This window comes from Nicotiana sylvestris, chromosome 12 (assembly GCF_000393655.2).
Source record: "Nicotiana sylvestris chromosome 12, ASM39365v2, whole genome shotgun sequence".
NCBI classification, from domain to species: Eukaryota; Viridiplantae; Streptophyta; class Magnoliopsida; order Solanales; family Solanaceae; genus Nicotiana; species Nicotiana sylvestris.
The window spans coordinates 152689029-152708049 of NC_091068.1; the positions used below are offsets into that span (position 1 = coordinate 152689029).

Sequence of the window (19021 nt, forward strand, 5' to 3'; positions counted from 1 at the left end):
TATCATTTTCCTGTTGCTTCTTGCCTTGGCTGTTCTTGACAGTGGTGCAAATTGCTACTCTCCATTTCCTAAATTAGCAGTCATATTTTTAATCTTTACATGTTCGATGACATGATGTTGAGTAATGCACAAGTAACAACAATAATAACATACTCAGTGTAATCCCACATCGTGGGGTCTGGGGAGGGTAGTGTGTACGCAGATCTTATCCCTACTTTGTGAAGGTAGAGAGGCTGTTTCCAATTATAGACCCTTGGCTCAAGTAACAATGACAAAATTCTCTCTTTTATCAAATGCATGCAGTACAGGAAAAGATAGCTTTATATCGGTTTGTCTTTCCGCTTGAGGTGGTGTGCCACACTGAGAAATCTGCATTTCTAAATTGACAGATCTGGTCTTGTTTTCATGCAAATTGGGACATAAAAAGTATTATATATTTCGATAAATAGGGAGTCAACTTGACATGGGAAGCATTCCAACAGCAGAATGTGTAAACAAGATAAAGAAGCAGAGTCAGATAGCTTTTGAGACAAAGCTAAAGTTACCTACCCAGAGAACTTTTGTCCAATGTTATAGTACTTAATTAGTCAGTAGAGAAGACCAAGTCCCCTTGCCTAGTTCATATAAGTCATTGTTTATTCCCACACCAAAATAACTGGAATTTTTCTGTATCAAATTGCCATTACTAAATATCACTATGTCCAATTTCTTTTTTGTCAACTCATATTGACAATGCCATTGCCAACTACTAGCTGATTTTCGTTTTCTGGTGAATATAAAAAGAGGAAAACTTGACAAGTTCAAGATTGCCAGTGTCAACTCTCAGCTATCCTCACATATCTACATGTTTAAAATGATACCACTTTCCTACCATTTATGTAGCATTTCCAGATATCGGTCGAGCCTTTGAGTCTCATTGAGGTTTCTGGTAAGAGGTCTAATTATTTATATTTGGAAATTGAATTTTTTTTTTTGTAAATTTGTATCCGGCCATGACTTCTTTTCATTTTTTTCTTTAGCCGAGTGTCTATCGGAAACAACATCTCTGTCCTACAAGGGTAAATTTGTATCCAACTACAACTTCTTTTCATTTTTTTCTTTAGCCGAGTGTCTATCGGAAACAACATATCTGCCCTGCCAGGGTAAATTTGTATCCAACTACAAGTTCTTGTTATTTTTTTCTTTAGCCGATTGTCTATCGAAAACAACCTCTCTGCCTTGCCAGGGTAAATTTGTATCCAACTACAACTTCTTTTCATTTTTTTTAGCCGATGGTCTATCGAAAACAACCTCTCTGCCCTTCCAGGGGCAGGGGAAAGATCTGCGTACACACTGCCCTTTCCAGACCCCACTTGTGGGAATTCCCTGGATTTTTTGTTGTTGTTGTTGTTTGTAAATTTGTATCTGTGAGGTTTTATTAATGTTCCGGCTACTTCAGTCGGAAAAAATACCTACCTTTTCGGATCTTTGGCAAAATAAATTTTCTGACTACAGTAGTTGGAAAAGTTTTTCCGATGTACTATTTTCCGACTACTCAAAAACATTCGAAAAGTGGTCGGAATAGATATTTTTCTGACGAAAAGTAGTGGGAATAGATACTTTTCCGACTATTTTGGTAGTTGGAAAAAAGCTATTTTCTAGTAGTATTTTACTTGTGCTCTTCGTGATGGATTTTCCTTGATCAGTTTCTTTTGTGAAGTAGTTAAGAAATTAAAAATTACCTTCTTCAAAGAACTAAAAGAATAACTTTTTTTGTTTAAAGATACTTGGAGATGGGCAGAAGAGAAAAGGTAGTAGGACACAATGAGATGGTATTACTGCTTATGACTCTCTCAACATGTTGGTCTGCTTATGGACAACCAATGATCACTGATCCAAATGAAGGTAACCTTTTTACCTCCATATCATTTTCTTCTTTGAAGGGAGCCGAGCAACGATAAAGTTGTTGTCGTGTGATCTATTGGTTATTGATTCGGGTGATGAAATCTACTTGTATCAGAAATATTTCGTGCACCAGACTATCCTTTATATCATTTTCTTCCGCAAGTTACACTATTTCCTTTCCGCTGTTTGATAGTCTCTTGTGATTTGCAAGCAGGCAACACTCAGACAAACAAAACAATAAGGTCTAATTTGTTTTCGAAAGTTGTTTTTGGTTAAAGGGAAAATAATGACTGTGTTTGGGTGTGAAACTTGGTTGAATGATGTCGGGTCGTTCAAAAATAGTCCAGTTTCAAAAGTAATCGAAATTTAGCCACTTTTTATGTAAAGATAAATCTGAGCGAAAATACTGTTCAAAATCCGAAAAATACGCCAGTATATTATATTGGAGTTCCAAGATAAGTATGCTGGAACTCCAGCATAAGCATATGTACACTAGAATTCCAGCATAATATACTGGAGTTCTAACAAGTATAATTGTCCAGTATAATATACTGTAGTTTGGAGCACCGGTGCTCCAGTCTCCAGTATATTATACTGGAGTCAGCAAAGTATACCGGTCCAGCATAATATGCTGAAGTTCATACACAGGTGCACCGAACTCCAGTATATTATGCTGAACCGGTCTTTGTTCAGCAAAATAGTGGCTATTTTTCATTGACTTCGTAAACGCTGGCTATTTTTGAATGACCAGTCCGAAAACTGGCTATACCGTGTTATTTTTACAATAAAAGATATTGTTAAAATCCTAAAATAATTGTGAAAATAGTACGGGCTAGCCAGTTTTCGAACTGGTAATCAAAAAATAGCCAACGTTTGCAAAATCATTGAAAATAGCCATTGTTTTACTGAAACATAGAAAGTTCCAGCATAATATGCGAGATTATGGAGCTTTTGGGTATAAACTTCCAGTATATTATGTTGGAACTCCAGCACACAGAAAGTACCAGCATAATATGCTGGATTATGGAGCTCCTGCATATAAACTTCCCCAGCATATTATATTGGAACTCCAGCACATTATGCTGGAAGCTCATATGTAAAAAATTCGAACTTCAGCATATTATGTTGGAATATTTCCGAATTTTTAAGGGTGTTTTTGTTCAGAATTTATCTTTACATGAAAACGTGACTAAATTTCGATTACTTTTGAAATTGTGGTTATTTTTCAATTACTAGTTGTAAATCTACCTATTTTTAAAAAAAAATTCCAAAATAATTTTCTATGCTTTCGTATGGGTGAAATTAATTTTATAACTTACTTAACATGTTGAGGTACTAATGCACTTTTTAAATTTTTATGAATGAAAAAGTTGATGGACTAAAAGAAAAGATTTTGGCTCCAAATAAAATTATGAGTAAAAGAGAGTTTAAAACTTCCGTATGGATGAAATTAATAGGTTAAATTTGCTGATTGTGGTTACTGCTTCTCTTTTTAAAGCGTCTCCACCACCGTCTTTTTTTGTCGTCTGATTTGATCATGCTTTTTTTGAGCCGAGAGTTTATCAGAAACGGTCTGTCAACTTTCACAAGGTCTACGTAAACAGTACTTAATCCAGACCCCACTTGTGGGATAAATATGTTGTTGTTGATTGTTTCTGAAATATATTTTTGAAAAAAAGTTTTTGTCTGTTTCAAAAAGAACACAACTTAAAATTCCCACGCATTTACCTTAAATCACACACAATCAAAGACTTTTATTCTACATTACAGAATTATTTGATCAGATGTATATATGTCTCTAAAGAGACTTTCTCTTGGGTTCGACAATGACAAGTCTTTGTGTTAATTTTCTTTAATTTCTTCGAGGAATTTTGAGTTTTTGACTATAACTATTGCTCCACTAGCAATATAGGTATAAGAAAAAATAACATGCCGAAGAAAAACTTAGAAGAATTAAGTTGCACCTTTGAATGATGCTCCATCCGTTCCAATTTAATGACCAATCTGATTCGAGATAATATTTAAAAAAGAAGAATATTAAACCTTGTATTTACTAAACACATTGTGATCTTACAAAATGGTTGTAATATATCGTTTCATAATGTATCATATAGTACTGTATCGTTTTAATGTATACAGTGTTTGGATAGATTATACTGTTTACCGTTATTTTATAATGTCATTCATCAACAATATAAAAAATGAATATGCAATATTGTAAAGGAAAAGTAAGGTACGAGGTAATAATATTATATAAAAAGATATGGTAAAGAATTAAATAGGATTATTTAATAATAAAAAACGACAAGATGAGAGAAAAACATAAGGTAACGACGTGACCACACCAAATTGGTCATTCCATAATTTGGCACATTTTGTCATTACGTAACAATCAAAACAACATTGTATTTAAAGTAACGATACAATACATCAAGTTACAACCATCCAAACAAGCTGTTAATAATTTGTTTAGCTATAAAATCTTCTCATCAAAGATAAATTAGACCATCTTCAGCCCTAACACCAAATTTCACACCAAAATGGTGTAACACCAAATTTACTCCAACCATTACACCATTTTTTACACCAAAAAAGAATATTTCTTTTTATATTCTTCTCTCTCTTCTATATTATATTATTATCTTCAATTTAAATTTTATTTTTTATTTCCTTCAAACAAATTCTATCTTTTTTCCTTTTTCCATATTCATCACATATAATTCACATTCACCACTTATATAATTATTTATTACAAAATTATTTTAAAGGATAAATCAACTCAAAGTGAAATTATTGATAAAAGATAATTAAATAAATATTACATCATAGTCAAATTTAATTTAAGTACCACATAAAATTTTATTGACGAAGTTGAATTCCATTGACGATCCAAATCTTCGTGAATATTTGCGACAAGAACAAAAACGAATAATCGATAAAAGAAGTCAACAATTTCAACAACCACAAGCACAACAATCTTCCACCCCATTCTCTCAGTTTTTTAGTAATTTTGGTGCACCTTGAAATGACATACCGGATTACTAAACTTATGTTTTATGTTTTTAATGTAATTTCAATTTTAATGTATCCTCCTTTGATGTACTTTTAATTTTAATGTATTTTTATTTTATGTATTGTTAATTTTCTTTTTTAAATTTTAGTTTTTACTTTTCAATTTTAGCAACATTAGATATCTTACATTTGCATTTTTCAATTTTAAATAATGGTTATATTTTTTTTATACAATTATAATAATAATAAAATTAACTTATAATTTTATATAAATATAATATATACAGATATTAATATATCAAAATAAATTGGATATAAAATTAAAATTATAAATATCTTAATATAAAAATTAATTATACACACAATATATGATAAATTAAAAGTCTAAAAAAATAAAAAGATGAATAAAATAATAATAAATCAAATTTGGTGTTGATGGTGTGATACTATTCGCACACTAAAATGGCGTTGGAGCAAAAAAAAAAAAAAAAAAACCTAAGTTTTACATGTAAAAAATAGTGCACAATTGGAAAAATTGAATTGAAATATAAAATATGCGTATCTTTTTTTTCAGAATTAATTAGACAATAATTTCATACATTAAAATGAAATGAGGAAAGTAATTGTGTACTTAATTGATGAAAAGTAACAGTGTAGTAGCAATGAGTTACTGGTGTGACATTGCCGGAATTTGCAGTGACGGCGTTAGAGGCGATTCGCCGGAGACTAGAAGATCCGGTGGGTTATCTGAGGAATTGGGAAAAGGAGAAAGACCCATGCATTTCGTGGTCTTTTGTGCACTGTGTTCCAAACAAAACTGACGGTTATCAGCACGTCAACGAATTGTATGCACCTCGATCTCCTCTCTCCCTCTCTATGTTGTTTTATGTATTTTTCTGTAGTAATAGTATTGTGTGAATAACCTTACTCAAAATTTGTGTCAACCAAATTAAACATCTCATAATTCATTGTGTTTGAAAGCTTTTCCTTTTCTGTTTCATGCGGAAATGCAGGCGTCTGATGAATATATCCTTATCTGGTACACTAGCTCCTGAGCTTGGCCAGCTAACACAAATGGAAATATTGTGAGTCCCTACAATTATATTACTTCCATTTGATATTAATTAGCACTTGTTAAGTGCAGTACTTAGTACATTTATTTCAGCTTTAATTTTGAAGGGGAACTTTGGAGCAACGATAAAGTTGTCTCCGTGTGACCTATAGGTCACGGGTTCGAGCCGTGGAAGCAGCCACTAGTATTTGCGTTAGGGTAGATTGTTTACATCACACCCCGGGTGCGGCCCTTCTCGGACCCTGTGTGAATGCGGGGTGCTTTATGCACCGGGCTACCTTTTCTTTTTCAGCTTTAATTTTGGTGATGATGATTCCTTTGCTTTCTAATTTTTCATAGGAATTTCATGTGGAATAGCATTAGCGGCAGCATACCGAAGGAGATAGGCAACATTACTGCTCTGAGGCTACTGTATGTCTCTTCACTGCTTAATTAGGAAAAACATTACTCCCTCCATTTCATTCTAATCATTGTGAAGAGAACCCCTTTTTGTTTGATATGATCATTTGAAAAACATCAATAGTTTGGACAAAACTATGGCCTTCGTGTACTCATTGTCATTTTCTATCATAGTGAAGGTTGCTATGACGAGGTCGTTGTGCTAGTGAAGATTGCTTCTAATGATCGGGATTTAAAAAAAATACAGAAACCATAAAGTGTAACGGTGTATGAATGGACACAAAGTTAAAGTGTTAATTTGATTCGTGTATTGTGTTTCCTAATTGAAGAAATATTAAAATAATGGTTAAAAAGTTAGTTTGTTAGAGAAAACTAATTTTTGAATTATCTTTATTGAGAAATGAAGTCTTATCTTTATCATTAGAAGTTACATAAACATTTACTGGAATTTCACTTCTCCATATAAACTTCAATCAATATTTTCGAATCCTTGCTTCAGTTGAAGCCAGAATATGCATATGCCTTACTGTTTACAATCAGTGCTTTTGCTTACAGATGTTATAGCTGAAGATATCTAATAAACAACTTGCATGTATTCAACATATATCGATTGTGCACTTCTTCTGTCCTTGCAGGCTTTTGAGTGGAAATCAAATATCAGGTCCTTTACCAGAAGAGCTTGGTTATCTTCCTAACTTAACTAAATTTCAGTTGGACTTAAATACTATATCGGGACCAATACCAAAATCGTTCGCGAAATTGCCAAAAGTTGTGCATTTGTGAGTTCTCCACTAGAACCCAAAGATTCTCTGCTCGTTGTGGTGGTATGGATATGTTTAGTTTCTGTATTAATCATTCTTGTTGTGAATGCAGCCATATGAATAACAATTCAATAAGCGGTCAAATTCCTCCGGAGCTTTCTGCTTTACCGCTTCAACACTTGTAAGAATCACTTAACCTACAACACCTAGTTTGACTAAATTGGCAAGCAGAGTTACAATGCCATAGGAGCTAGAAATTTTTTCTCTGCAATTTTCATGTTTGGATTTACTTGAATGTGCATTATTTCAGTCTTCTGGACAACAACAACTTATCAGGTTACCTTCCGCCAGAGCTTGCACAGATGCCGAGCTTAAAGATTCTGTATTACCTGTCTTTTAACTCTAAGCTTTTGCTGTTTTTTCTCGATAATTTAATGTCATTTCAGCATTAATAAGCAAACGCAACACCCCTTTTCCCCCACAATAACAACTTTTGCAGTCAACTTGACAACAATAACTTTGAAGGCTCTGTGATTCCAGCTTCTTACAGCAATATGTCCAAACTCTTGAAGCTGTATGTTACTATTCATCTCTTACGTTTATTGGTTTATATCCCCCTTCTCGTTCTGCTGTTTATAGATGCCTGTTTGCACAAAGCAAGAATATATAGTTCTAAAGGATGTTTGTCATCACTTAAAGATTATTTATCCCAAATTTTGATCAGAAAATAAGTCCCCAAGTGGAATATTCTGAAATAAATATTATCCCCGTTGATGTAACCTTTGACAGGCGGTAGCATTATAAAAGAGGATTAATATAACTTTTTCTTCCCATGATTATCAATTAATTTTCAATAAAGGTCTCTATCTCCCCTCCTCACACGAAACGAGAAAATTACAATAATGTTTTCATTCTTAAAGAGTGGCTTTTTACATAACATGGAGTAACAATTTAAAGAAAGTGATAAAGATTGTTGGAGGAACTTTATACTATACTATGAAGCTTACGATGTAATGATACTATGATTTTATTAACCTTTCCTTAATGAAAATTACATAGTATAATATTTCATCGAACCTGCAGGAGTCTTAGGAACTGCAACTTGCAAGGAACAGTTCCTGATCTGAGCACAATACCAGACCTTCTTTACTTGTAAGTTGTAAGCATACTTCATCGAGAAATTTTGCTGTCCAGTTAAAATGTTTCTGTTTTGCTAACCTCTTGATAGTGTTGATATCGGCGAAATTTTTCTTAATAATTCTTCTATACTAGATGAAGTTGAACTCATCTGCCACTCAATTAATTTGCGCTGATATTCAGAGAGTTAAATTTACAACCAGTGACTATTCATCTGATATAAATTTTTCATGTCACAGAGACCTTAGCAGAAACCAACTCACGGGAAATATACCTTCCAATAAGCTGTCTGATAATATCACAACCATGTAAGTTTCTGGTAAAGTTTGAAACTGCTCAAATCTTTCCTGGTTTATTCACTCATCTTTTTATCTCACTCCCTTCCCCTTCTCACCTCCCCCTCCCCCACTCCCTATCGACATCTACCAGTAGGCGGTTGAATGTACATTAGTTCTTAACACACACCCTTTTCTTTTTCATGTTTGAGTAACTTACTCTTGGTATCAGACTCTCAATAGTGGACTAAGTGCTTTGGTGGTGATTGCAGCATTCTGTCTGGAAACATGCTCAATGGTTCTATCCCTTCGAACTTTTCTGCCCTTCCAAGTCTGCAGAAACTGTAAGGAGCTTCATTTGCTCAATCTTTGCTTCTTGTTTCTCAGGATGTTTTAAATTTCATTTCGATACTCTATTAAATGCAGTATTGACATTTCCTTCCGTTAAAATTATTTTTCTTGTAGGTCACTCAACAATAATAGGTTAAGTGGTTTTGTGCCAACTACCATTTGGGAGAATATGACATTTTCCCCAGACGCAAAACTTAGATTGTAAGAGTCTCATTCGTACATATTACCCTTATCAGTACTTTATTTTCATGCTTATCTTCTCTACTTTCCACAATCTATTGGCTGTTTAAGTTAGTAACCATAAGAGAGAAAATAAAAGCTTTTTTGAAATCCCCAATAGCCCATGAGGTTTGAAACATGGTGTGTAATGGTCCTTTACCCTTATTCATTTAAATTCCAGTTTTTTGTTTGCAGTAGGGTTCGAAGCCGTGACTTGCGCCTAACCCATATGTCACAAGTTGTGCTCTTACTACCAGATCAAGGCCTTGGGAGCCAAGATAAAAGCTTTTTGTAGTTAATCAAGTCAAGTTTATGTGCCAATTTCAGTTTGGTAGCTTTCAGTTCACATGTAATTTTGGATAGACAAAGAATGTATCCTGAAAAATAAAGTACATTCAAGGTCCATTGGCAACAACAGTTTCTATTTCTATACAGTTAAAAACTTAAAATACAACAAGGAATAATCTGTCTGCTTTTTGTTTTGTTAGAGGTAGGTACTAAAGTGTGTATTCTGTCCTCTTACTAAACCATGCCATGTCTGACTAGAAAGGGCCCCTCAAATGTTAATTTATCAGATTGCCAGGCTTATCCAGTTGATCTCCTTTGTGCAGGAACCTTCAACGTAATTTACTCTCAGATATTTCAGGCATTCTTGATCCTCCTCCAAATGTCGATATTATGTAAGACCTTATTTCCGATAATCTTGTACATATATATTATTGTACTTACTTTCAGTTCTCGGCTTTTATAATTGTATGTGGCGAATCTGCTATTTATCGTTTGTTAGAAACCAAAGAAGTTCTATATTTCATATCTAGAAGAGAAGATTACAAGGCCTATTTATAATACTAATTCACCTAATCTATTAGTTGCCATACACCTAATTACACCTACTATACAACTCATATACATGTGCTAGCTATGATGTAGTACATGTGTATACATGTGCTACACAACTTGTATTACACCTACTATACAACTCATATACATGTGCTTGTATTACACCTACTATGTACCAGGAACATCGTTCATGGTCCTGTTTTTTTTATAAGCTTTAATATCTGCAATAATTCTGTGGAGTCCTTAGTTTCTATTTTCTGCGATTAAACAGAATAACTAACATGAAGAAGTCTCAGGCAGACTTGTTATAGAACTTCCCATGACAACATTTGTGTTAATTAGCTAAGTTATAGACATTAACATTACACTAGCTGTAAAGTTTCTGTAAACCTTGAAGTTAGAAACGAGTAATGACAGTCAAGGGCTGTCCGGTAATCGTTACAGCAGTCCTCATTAGGAAAACTTCACTTTATTATATTTAACGGATGTGCAAAATTCTTTCTGGACCAAAACCCAATTTTGATTTTATTGGGTAATGAAATGTTCATATTGTTCATCTTATACTTTTAACATTCATCTGAAACATACTCTGAATCCAGTGTGGAATTACACGTTAGAGTGAAGTTCCTTGATATTTCTGAGTTCTGACTTAAGTATTCCATAAATGATGATGCTTTAATGGAATAACTTTCAGGCTTTATGGAAATCCTGTTTGTGGAAATGCAAATGAGCATCAGATTATACGATTTTGTAAATCAAAACATGAAGATGAAGAGTATGGAAGCTTGAACAACTCTATTCCAAGTTGTTCCGCACAGCAGCCTTGCAACAAGGATTTCGAACATGTCCCAGCATTAACGGATGACTGCATTTGTGCAGCACCTTTTGGGGTTGGTTTACGTTTAAGAAGCCCCAGCATTTCAGACTTTCCGCCACATCGTAGTGAATTTGAACAGTGGATAACAAAAAGCGTTAACTTGGATTATTATCAATTATTCATTCATTCGGTTGCATGGGAAATCGGTCCTAGGCTTGGGATGTTTCTGAAATTCTACCCTCTACGTACAAATGATTCTGGAATAAATGATTTTGGCAAATTTAATAACAGCGAGATAGTACGGATTGCAAACAAATTTGCTTTGTTTAATCTTACTGGAACTGATATCTTTGGCCCATATGACCTGCTCAATTTCACTGCCATGGGGTATAATTCTGGTATGTTTCCAAACCCGTTGTGTTTTTGCATAAGTAGGATATAATCTGTAATGTTACTGACAGATCAAATTCATTAAAATGTGGACGTGTTTAGTTGTAGTTGTAGTTATGTAATGATTTCCTGAGGATTTTAAAGTAAAACCAATTTGAATCTCGTTTTTTTTACAACTGAGGTCACGAATGGAGTATGATAAATACAAATTTTAGTTCAAATTTCTCTAGGGAGGCACAAGAACCCAAGTTTGAGATTAGCATGCAAGCTTAGAGAAATGCCTTTGATTATCTTACAACTTGTTTCTTCAGTTCTTATTTTGTGTTTAATGCCTTCTCAGATATATTTCAACTAGACTGGAATTCTAGAACTCTTGTGCGCCTGCACGACTAATTTTTATTTTATTCTTGCTGATTCTTGAGTATAATTATTATGATTATTATTAAATTCTTTTTTCTTTTCCTAGTCATGCTCAGATAAAAATTATCTTTCCGTTGTGCTCTTTTTCGTTTTTGAAAATGTTTATTTATATCGTTTATCTTGTGATATAGAGCATAGTTTCTTCTTGTTGTCATAGATGTATGCAAGTATGAAACCAATGAAATTCTTTAGGCACCGTGTATGCTTTGACTCTCAACATCCTCATAAAAAATGCTAAACTGACAGAGATGCTAGTGATCTCTTAGATATTCAGTAGGGTCAACCAAGACTGAATTGGCGACATTACTATAAGTGCTTAATTAAATAAAATCTTAGTTAAACCATATGGTAATTTCAAAATATGCTATCGTATAAGAGAGAATAACTTGCTCTCTTCTTGTCTTACTTCCTGCTTTCTCACGGTTAAATTACGAATGCTTTTCTTCTTGCAGTCCTTTTCCCCCCGGTGGGGGTAGGGGAAGGGGGAAGCAGAATCAGCAGAGCCACCTTGGTTGGAATTATCTTAGGGTCCCTATGTGCTGCAGCTGTGATACTTGCGGCCATAGCATTTGTGTTGCTTAAAATGCGTCGGAGGTTCCATGTCTCAAAAGATCAACCATGTGAGTTAATCTTCAGTTATCTTATTTGACTTTTGCTCAGCTATGGAGAGTTTCTTCTCCATCTCTTTCACTCACCCCATTCGAGAACTTGTTGGTTAAGTAGTCAATAGGTTTATATTTGACGAGCGCAAAATACACAAGAAAATTTATGTTTGCTAGTCAAAGATAGTATAGTAAAATTATTGTCTCCACAGGGATTAAATTTAAATAATGTTCGAATAATTTCTAGTTAATTGCTATCCAAGAGGATTAACACTTTGATTGGAATGATTATGAACCACAATTAACTACTAAAAGTAAAGCAAATAACAATTGATCGCGAAGAACTAGAGATTAGCAGAATTGGTTGGTTACCGGTGTGAAAAATAAGGGTCATGACATGATAAGTGCAAGATTGTTATCTTGGAATTGGCACCGTTAAATTTCACTCTTAATGTTCTATTGATTCTCACGAATTCAACGGGTTATTATCATATTATTCTGATTTAGGTTCCTCTCTCGATTAAACTTAAACCATTCAAATAAGCTAATATGAAGTGCGTGAAACTTGCAAGAATCTGTTGGTAGGAATGGTTTGAGAGAAACTTCTCGCGAATATTTCTCAATCTTAATTGAAAAGATAGATCACAAAGCTCTTTCGATTACTTTAAAGAAGTACCAAAATAAATTAGGCATGCGTTGCAACAATATTCAAAATTATGCTCCTCTTCCGATTAAACACTATAATGAATAAAATCACTACTAGAGTTAAAGCTCCAACAAATTCAAGAAATCAAACAAGAATCAAATCCGCAGATAACAATCAAGTCACCAAATCATGTCAAATCCTAAACTATTCCATAATCATGGAAAAAGTCATCACAAATAGAGTCAAAAAATAAGAAAAAATCAATCCAGCGTTGCAATCCAAACTCCCGTATTGAATTGGTGGAAAGATGATGAAATCTTGTGTCTTGAAACCTCCAATGCTCTTCCAATCGTTCCTAGGTCGAATCCCCTTAAAAACGTGTTTATCGTGTGTTTATACCATGTAGGAATAGTCTTAAACCGAAATAACCTTAATGGATCGAAATAGGATTGCACAGACCTAAAAATTGCATTGACACGCCGTCGGGCACGTCGCGCCGCACGGCGTGCCAATGGACAAAATCAGAGGGCTATTCATTTCTGCCTAACAAAGTATATAGGCAGCCCCCTTGTTGGACATGACGTCACGTCATGACTTTGGAGAATATCAGAACTTGCTCAATTGTGGCTTGTTGTGTTTGTTTGAATTGCCACAATGTTTGGCACGCTTTTCATTCCTTGGTTCCTCCTCTTCTGCTTTTTATTTCTTTCAGTTTCCAATTCGTACTCGGTCCTCGGCCCCCGAACTCGATCCCGATTTAACTCTCGAAATTTTACTCAGACTTCAAAGTTCTCTTTTTATTCAATTTAACTCCAAAAACTCGTCTTAGTCCGGAATCTCAACCTACACAACAAAAAATACGTAATGAATATAAGTTGTCCACATTTTAGCTCATATACAATTAAACTGTAGCAAATAATAGGTGCAAAATAACCAAAAACTCATATTTCTAGCCTATCATCAATATTTTATTGGATGGTCTGATGAATCACCAAAAAAGGGACTTGAAATCACATTCTTTGAGTGCTTTATACAATTTCCAGCTTCTGAAGAACACAAATTTGCCAGCAAGTGTACAATCTTGTCTTCCTTACCCTACTTGTTTAGATTCTCTATATAATCAAGAATAACACAGAGTTGCCAGTATTGACCATCTTTTCCTATGTGGCAAATTATTTTTCTTAGTACCTTCATTTGTAATTTTAACTATGATACTGCTTGATGATTTTCTTTAGAAAAGAGTTAAGCAATATGCTTCTTCACATGGGCAGAGAATTTGCAGTTTATGGAAAGTTTGTGCATATTTACAGTAAGCTCTCCGCCCAGGCCCCATCCCCCTAAAACAAAAAGTGGAAAAGAAAGAAATAGAAGGTGTGTGCTGGACATATATACCTAAGGAATACCCTTTTTGTAATGCTTCTGTTATTTGTACATTAATTAGACTATTATTAATGTTCTTTGCTAGTCAGGATTACTTGATATTCTTCAAGTGAACAAAGTTAGCTGAAGCCAACTATCATATAAAAGGTTCATTTGTATTAATGTCACACTCAACAACAACAATAATAATAAACCCAGTGCCATCCCACAAGTGGAGTTTGGGGAGGGTAGTGTGTACGCAGACCTTACCCCTACCCTAATCTGTTTCTTTCATTCTTTTTATGTCAACTTTTCAAGATAAAGTTTTCAATGGATATCTAGTTCTGAGCAATTGAATCTTCTATGGCATTGATGTCTTTCATGCTTAAACAAACTTACACAAGACCACGTGGAACTCATAGTGATATTCCTTCATTTCTTTATGTAGCCCCAAAATTTCCAATGAGAATAGAAGGTGTTAAGGCATTCGGTTTTAAGGAATTAGAGGCAGCAGCAAGCAGCTTTAGCAGCACTACTGAAATTGGACAAGGAGGGTATGGAAAGGTCTATAAAGGCATTTTAGCAGAGGGCACAATAGTGGCAATAAAACGTGCACATCAAGGCTCATTGCAGGGGGAAAAAGAGTTCTATACTGAGATAGAATTATTGTCACGTTTGCATCATCGAAATCTGGTTTCTTTGGTGGGATACTGTAATGAAGGAGGTGAACAAGTAAGATTCTCCTAACTGAAACAGTAATATATATTAATATACATACATATAAATGAACCCAGAACAGACTGTTGGGAAGCGAATTACATGTGACTTTGTAATAGTTGACTATGTGTGCCTGCAGATGTTAGTGTATGAGTTCATGCCAAATGGTTCCCTACATGATCTTCTCTCGGGTACGTCATCTATCCTGCCTTTGCCTATGGTGTCATTTGACTTCCTTTTACTAAAATCAAGCACATCAATTCTCCTCTCACTTTTTTCCTTTCGTCTGGACAAAAGGATGTTTTATTTCTTACCTAAGAAAGAGGGTGGGAGCAGAATTGTATTCTTCTTTTTTGATTTTGGTGTAAAGCAGAATATAGTGACGACTTAGAGTCGATTTTACAAGTCCTAGATTCCTTGTAAGAAGTGCAAGGATTGTAATAGGGAGCTTTGTAGGCTTTTGTAAACTCTTTCTTTTGGCTTCCAGCACAACCTTTGTGCTGAAGATTAATTAATACAAATATACATGTTACATTGTCAAAAAAAAAAAGAGGGTGGGAGATATATCCCTCTAGCAGTGTGCTTGCGTAGGGGAAAGTAAAGCTATGATTTCTCTCATTCCAATCACCACTATTAGTTTCCTTGTTGTTTTTACTTGTGTGGTCATTGGCAGGTTTGTCGTGTTAAACTTTATATTCTGAATTTTAATCATGTGCCAGTTTCGATATGAATATTAGAACAGGTATCTCCAAATTAAGATTATTACTAAGATTTTACTTATTTTTACAGCTAGATATAGGGTACCTCTGAGTCTTGGAACAAGGCTATACATTGCGTTAGGTGCTGCCAGGGGCATTGTCTACCTCCATACTGAAGCTGATCCACCAATAATTCATCGTGATATCAAGGCAAATAACATACTGTTGGACTCTAAGTTCACCGCAAAAGTCTCTGATTTTGGAATCTCAAGGCTAGCACCATTACCTGATGCTGAAACGAGTGGACATGTATCCACTGTTGTGAAAGGAACTCCAGTAAGGCTTTACTCATCTTATACGTTGAAGCCCGCAATAGAAAAGCTAGAAAATGGCAATGAAATAAGACCTGCAGCTTGAGAATGAACATCAGAATACCACGCCTCATACTGATTATAGAATTAAACATCTGTCACTGTTATACTGTGATTTACAATGAGCAAATTATGATTTTCAGATATTTTACAATTTTGAGCTTAACTAATCAAGTACGATTCCATCGCCAAGTTACAATAATGAATATAATATACATATAGAGAAAAGTATGAAGCGTGGGTGGATCTTGTCCAAATCTATCTCTCTTCTCTGTCTCTCTCTCACTTGCTTGGTTGCTCTTTCCTTCTTTCCTTCCCTGTTTTTCTCAACTTAACTCCGTGAGGTTTAATCATGAATGCACATACTATAGTCCTCTTGTATTTTAAATTTCTTTTTACCTTTTCAATTATTTTTTCTCTGCTTTCCAAAGATTGCTGACAGTTGCCAAAATTTGGCACTTATGTAGGGCTACCTTGATCCTGAGTACTTCTTTACTCACAAGTTGACCGAGAAAAGTGATGTTTACAGCCTTGGTATTGTGTTTCTGGAGCTTTTAACAGGGATGCGACCTATATCTCATGGCAGGAACATCGTCCGAGAGGTACTTGATTCTAGTTTTCCCTAAAGTTTTATTAGCATTTCACTTTGTTCATGAGGATGGTAATCTTCAAGAAAACATGAATTAGATAGCCCTTCTAGATATTTCCATATTTGCTGAGGAATCTGAAGATAAGCAATACTCACGTGTTTGGCCCATGAAAAAGAACCAGGCCTGCATGTGACGAGGCGTGTTGAAGACATAATTAAGTATATAAGTGTGCTCTCTCCAAAAGTTGAGTTGGTCACGCACGTCTACAATTTTGTTTGCATTAAATTATGTAGCCTCTCTAGGTAAGTTGGATGCTTTGATGTAAACATTGTGATACAAATTATGATCAACATCCATATATGCACCCCTCTAATCTCAAATACTATCGAATAAGTGTTTCTCCGGATAAATATGTGAAGTCCTCAATTATCTAGCTAATCCAACGTTAGCACTCACCATCCTGAAAAGAACGGGGGAATTCAGAATACGAGGAGCAACACATCTTATTTTTTATGTGAATCAGACATTGATTCAAAAGGAACTATAAATTACAGCTGTTAAATATATTTTAAAAAATTGGAGAAAGAAAAGGAAAAAAAGAAACTGCTAATTTGACTCCTCAAAGTGAAAATGTCATTGTTTTTGGAATGAATGAGTAAGAAAAGTTACTTTTGTACTAATGACAGGTGAATGCAGCATGTCAATCAGGGACGATGGCTTCTGTCATTGACAGGAGTATAGGTCCGTATTCCTCAGATTGTGTCAAGAAATTCCTGGATTTGGCCCTCAGGTGTTCACTGGACGAACAAAAGGACAGGCCTACAATGCTAGAAGTGGTGAGAGAGTTAGAGAACATCAATTATATGCTTCCAGCATTCGACAACAATAATACTGCACCCGATTTAGATGTTTCCATATCTGGAATGTCATCGTCATCACCAACTTCGGCTTATTCTAGACACACCACCACCAACACCACGACTATGGATTTTCAAGGAACTGAGCTTGAGCTTGTGAGTGGTGTTATTCCCTCCATCAGGCCTCGTTGATGCGTCTAAGGACTTGCTACCCTTCTTATGAAGTATCAGAGGTTCAGTATTAAGTCCGAGGTATGTAAATATATAAGCAGGTTGAATCAATTGTGAGAGGAGTAAAAGACCTGTATATAATCATTATGCTGTTGTTGTTCCATTAGACATGCACTCTGGTTTTTTATGACAGTAATAAGTGATTATCAATAGCTTCAACTAAGTGTTTGGATCAAGATTTGGATTAATTGAGATTGTTACTGTGGCTACTTTGCACGCCTGCGCTTTTAACATGGTAGTATAGAGTATAGACACAGAATTCAGAAAAGGAGTGATTTATTATTTCATCTAAGAGTTTAATGAATATAGAAACATATTGTTAGTAAAAATCAAATATTGAAAATATCATCAAGAGATTGTCTTTTAAATTTTCATGTTATTGAATTGTTTTATTCAACAAGTTCGTATAATGTTTCGTTGAAATAAAATGGATTTAATCTCTAATTTATTACACATGACATGAAAATAATATCGTGCTATATTTTTCATATGATAATTATCAAGATAAGAGTCAAAGTAATCTTATTTTAGTGGTTTCTTTTTTGCGTGCTTTACTTTCACTTAGTATTTTGTTTAGCACAACTTAATTTGTCTATGCATAGATAACTACTCGACATCCTTTTAATTATTCCTTTGTTCATCTTTATTCTTTTTATAATAATGGTAAGAGAATGAAAAATGCATTTAGGTAATATCTCATCTACTATCATTTTTCTCTTTATATATGAGTATCATCTGAGTATTTCATGTGTTGTGTAAGCAAAGTTGGATATAGCTCACGAGCTATGAGTTTAATTGAACCCATAATTTAAATATGTAAAGCAGATGTATATGTAAAAGATCATCAAAAGCTCAATAAATATTATATTCTAAACCCATATTTTCATTGTGCAATGGATTCAACGGTAAAAACATAAAGATTGAGGGTGTGTTTGATATAACGGAAAATGTTTTCCGCGGAAAATGTTTTCCAAGAAAATGTTTTCTTGGAAAACAAGTAGTAATCTTATTCATTTTCCGGTGTTTGGTACGCAAATTAAGGAAAATGACTTCTCAAGAGTATTTATGAATAATTTCGATATAATAAACATGAAGCCATAAACTTTCAAACCAACAATCTTCCGAACCCATATTTTTCATAAACTTTCGAACCGCTAAACTTTCGAAACCACGGAATTTCTAACCTGTAAACTTTATAATTTCTAAATATGTAAACTTCCAAACACATAAACCTCCGAACTCATAACTTTGGAACTTGTAAAATATTGAACCTTTAAATTTTTTCGGGGGGGGGGGGGGGGGGGAGGAAATGAAAAAACAGAATTTGAAATTACGAATAAAAAGTAATTTTTTTTTGTGCGGGAGGGGGGAAG

General features: G+C 34.4%; 1 protein-coding gene across 2 annotated transcripts; it reads left to right on the top strand.

The window, feature by feature from the left end:
- The first annotated feature begins 747 nt into the window (after nucleotides 1-747).
- On the top strand, nucleotides 748-17864 carry LOC104229485 (probable LRR receptor-like serine/threonine-protein kinase At1g06840). Of its 2 annotated transcripts, XM_009782138.2 has the most exons (22): nucleotides 748-928; nucleotides 1020-1058; nucleotides 1763-1884; nucleotides 5594-5741; nucleotides 5910-5981; nucleotides 6308-6379; nucleotides 7003-7146; nucleotides 7241-7309; nucleotides 7439-7510; nucleotides 7628-7702; nucleotides 8212-8280; nucleotides 8505-8573; nucleotides 8813-8884; nucleotides 9006-9092; nucleotides 9722-9790; nucleotides 10645-11165; nucleotides 12030-12197; nucleotides 14633-14916; nucleotides 15041-15092; nucleotides 15691-15935; nucleotides 16438-16572; nucleotides 17247-17864. In XM_009782138.2, the coding sequence occupies exons 3-22, from the start codon at nucleotides 1773-1775 to the stop codon at nucleotides 17607-17609; spliced, it is 2898 nt and encodes a 965-aa protein (XP_009780440.1). In that variant the 5' UTR covers nucleotides 748-928; nucleotides 1020-1058; nucleotides 1763-1772; the 3' UTR covers nucleotides 17610-17864. The 2 variants fall into 2 exon arrangements, with proteins under 2 accessions (XP_009780440.1, XP_009780439.1); XM_009782137.2 differs by lacking the exon at nucleotides 1020-1058.
- The last annotated feature ends 1157 nt before the right edge of the window (nucleotides 17865-19021 follow it).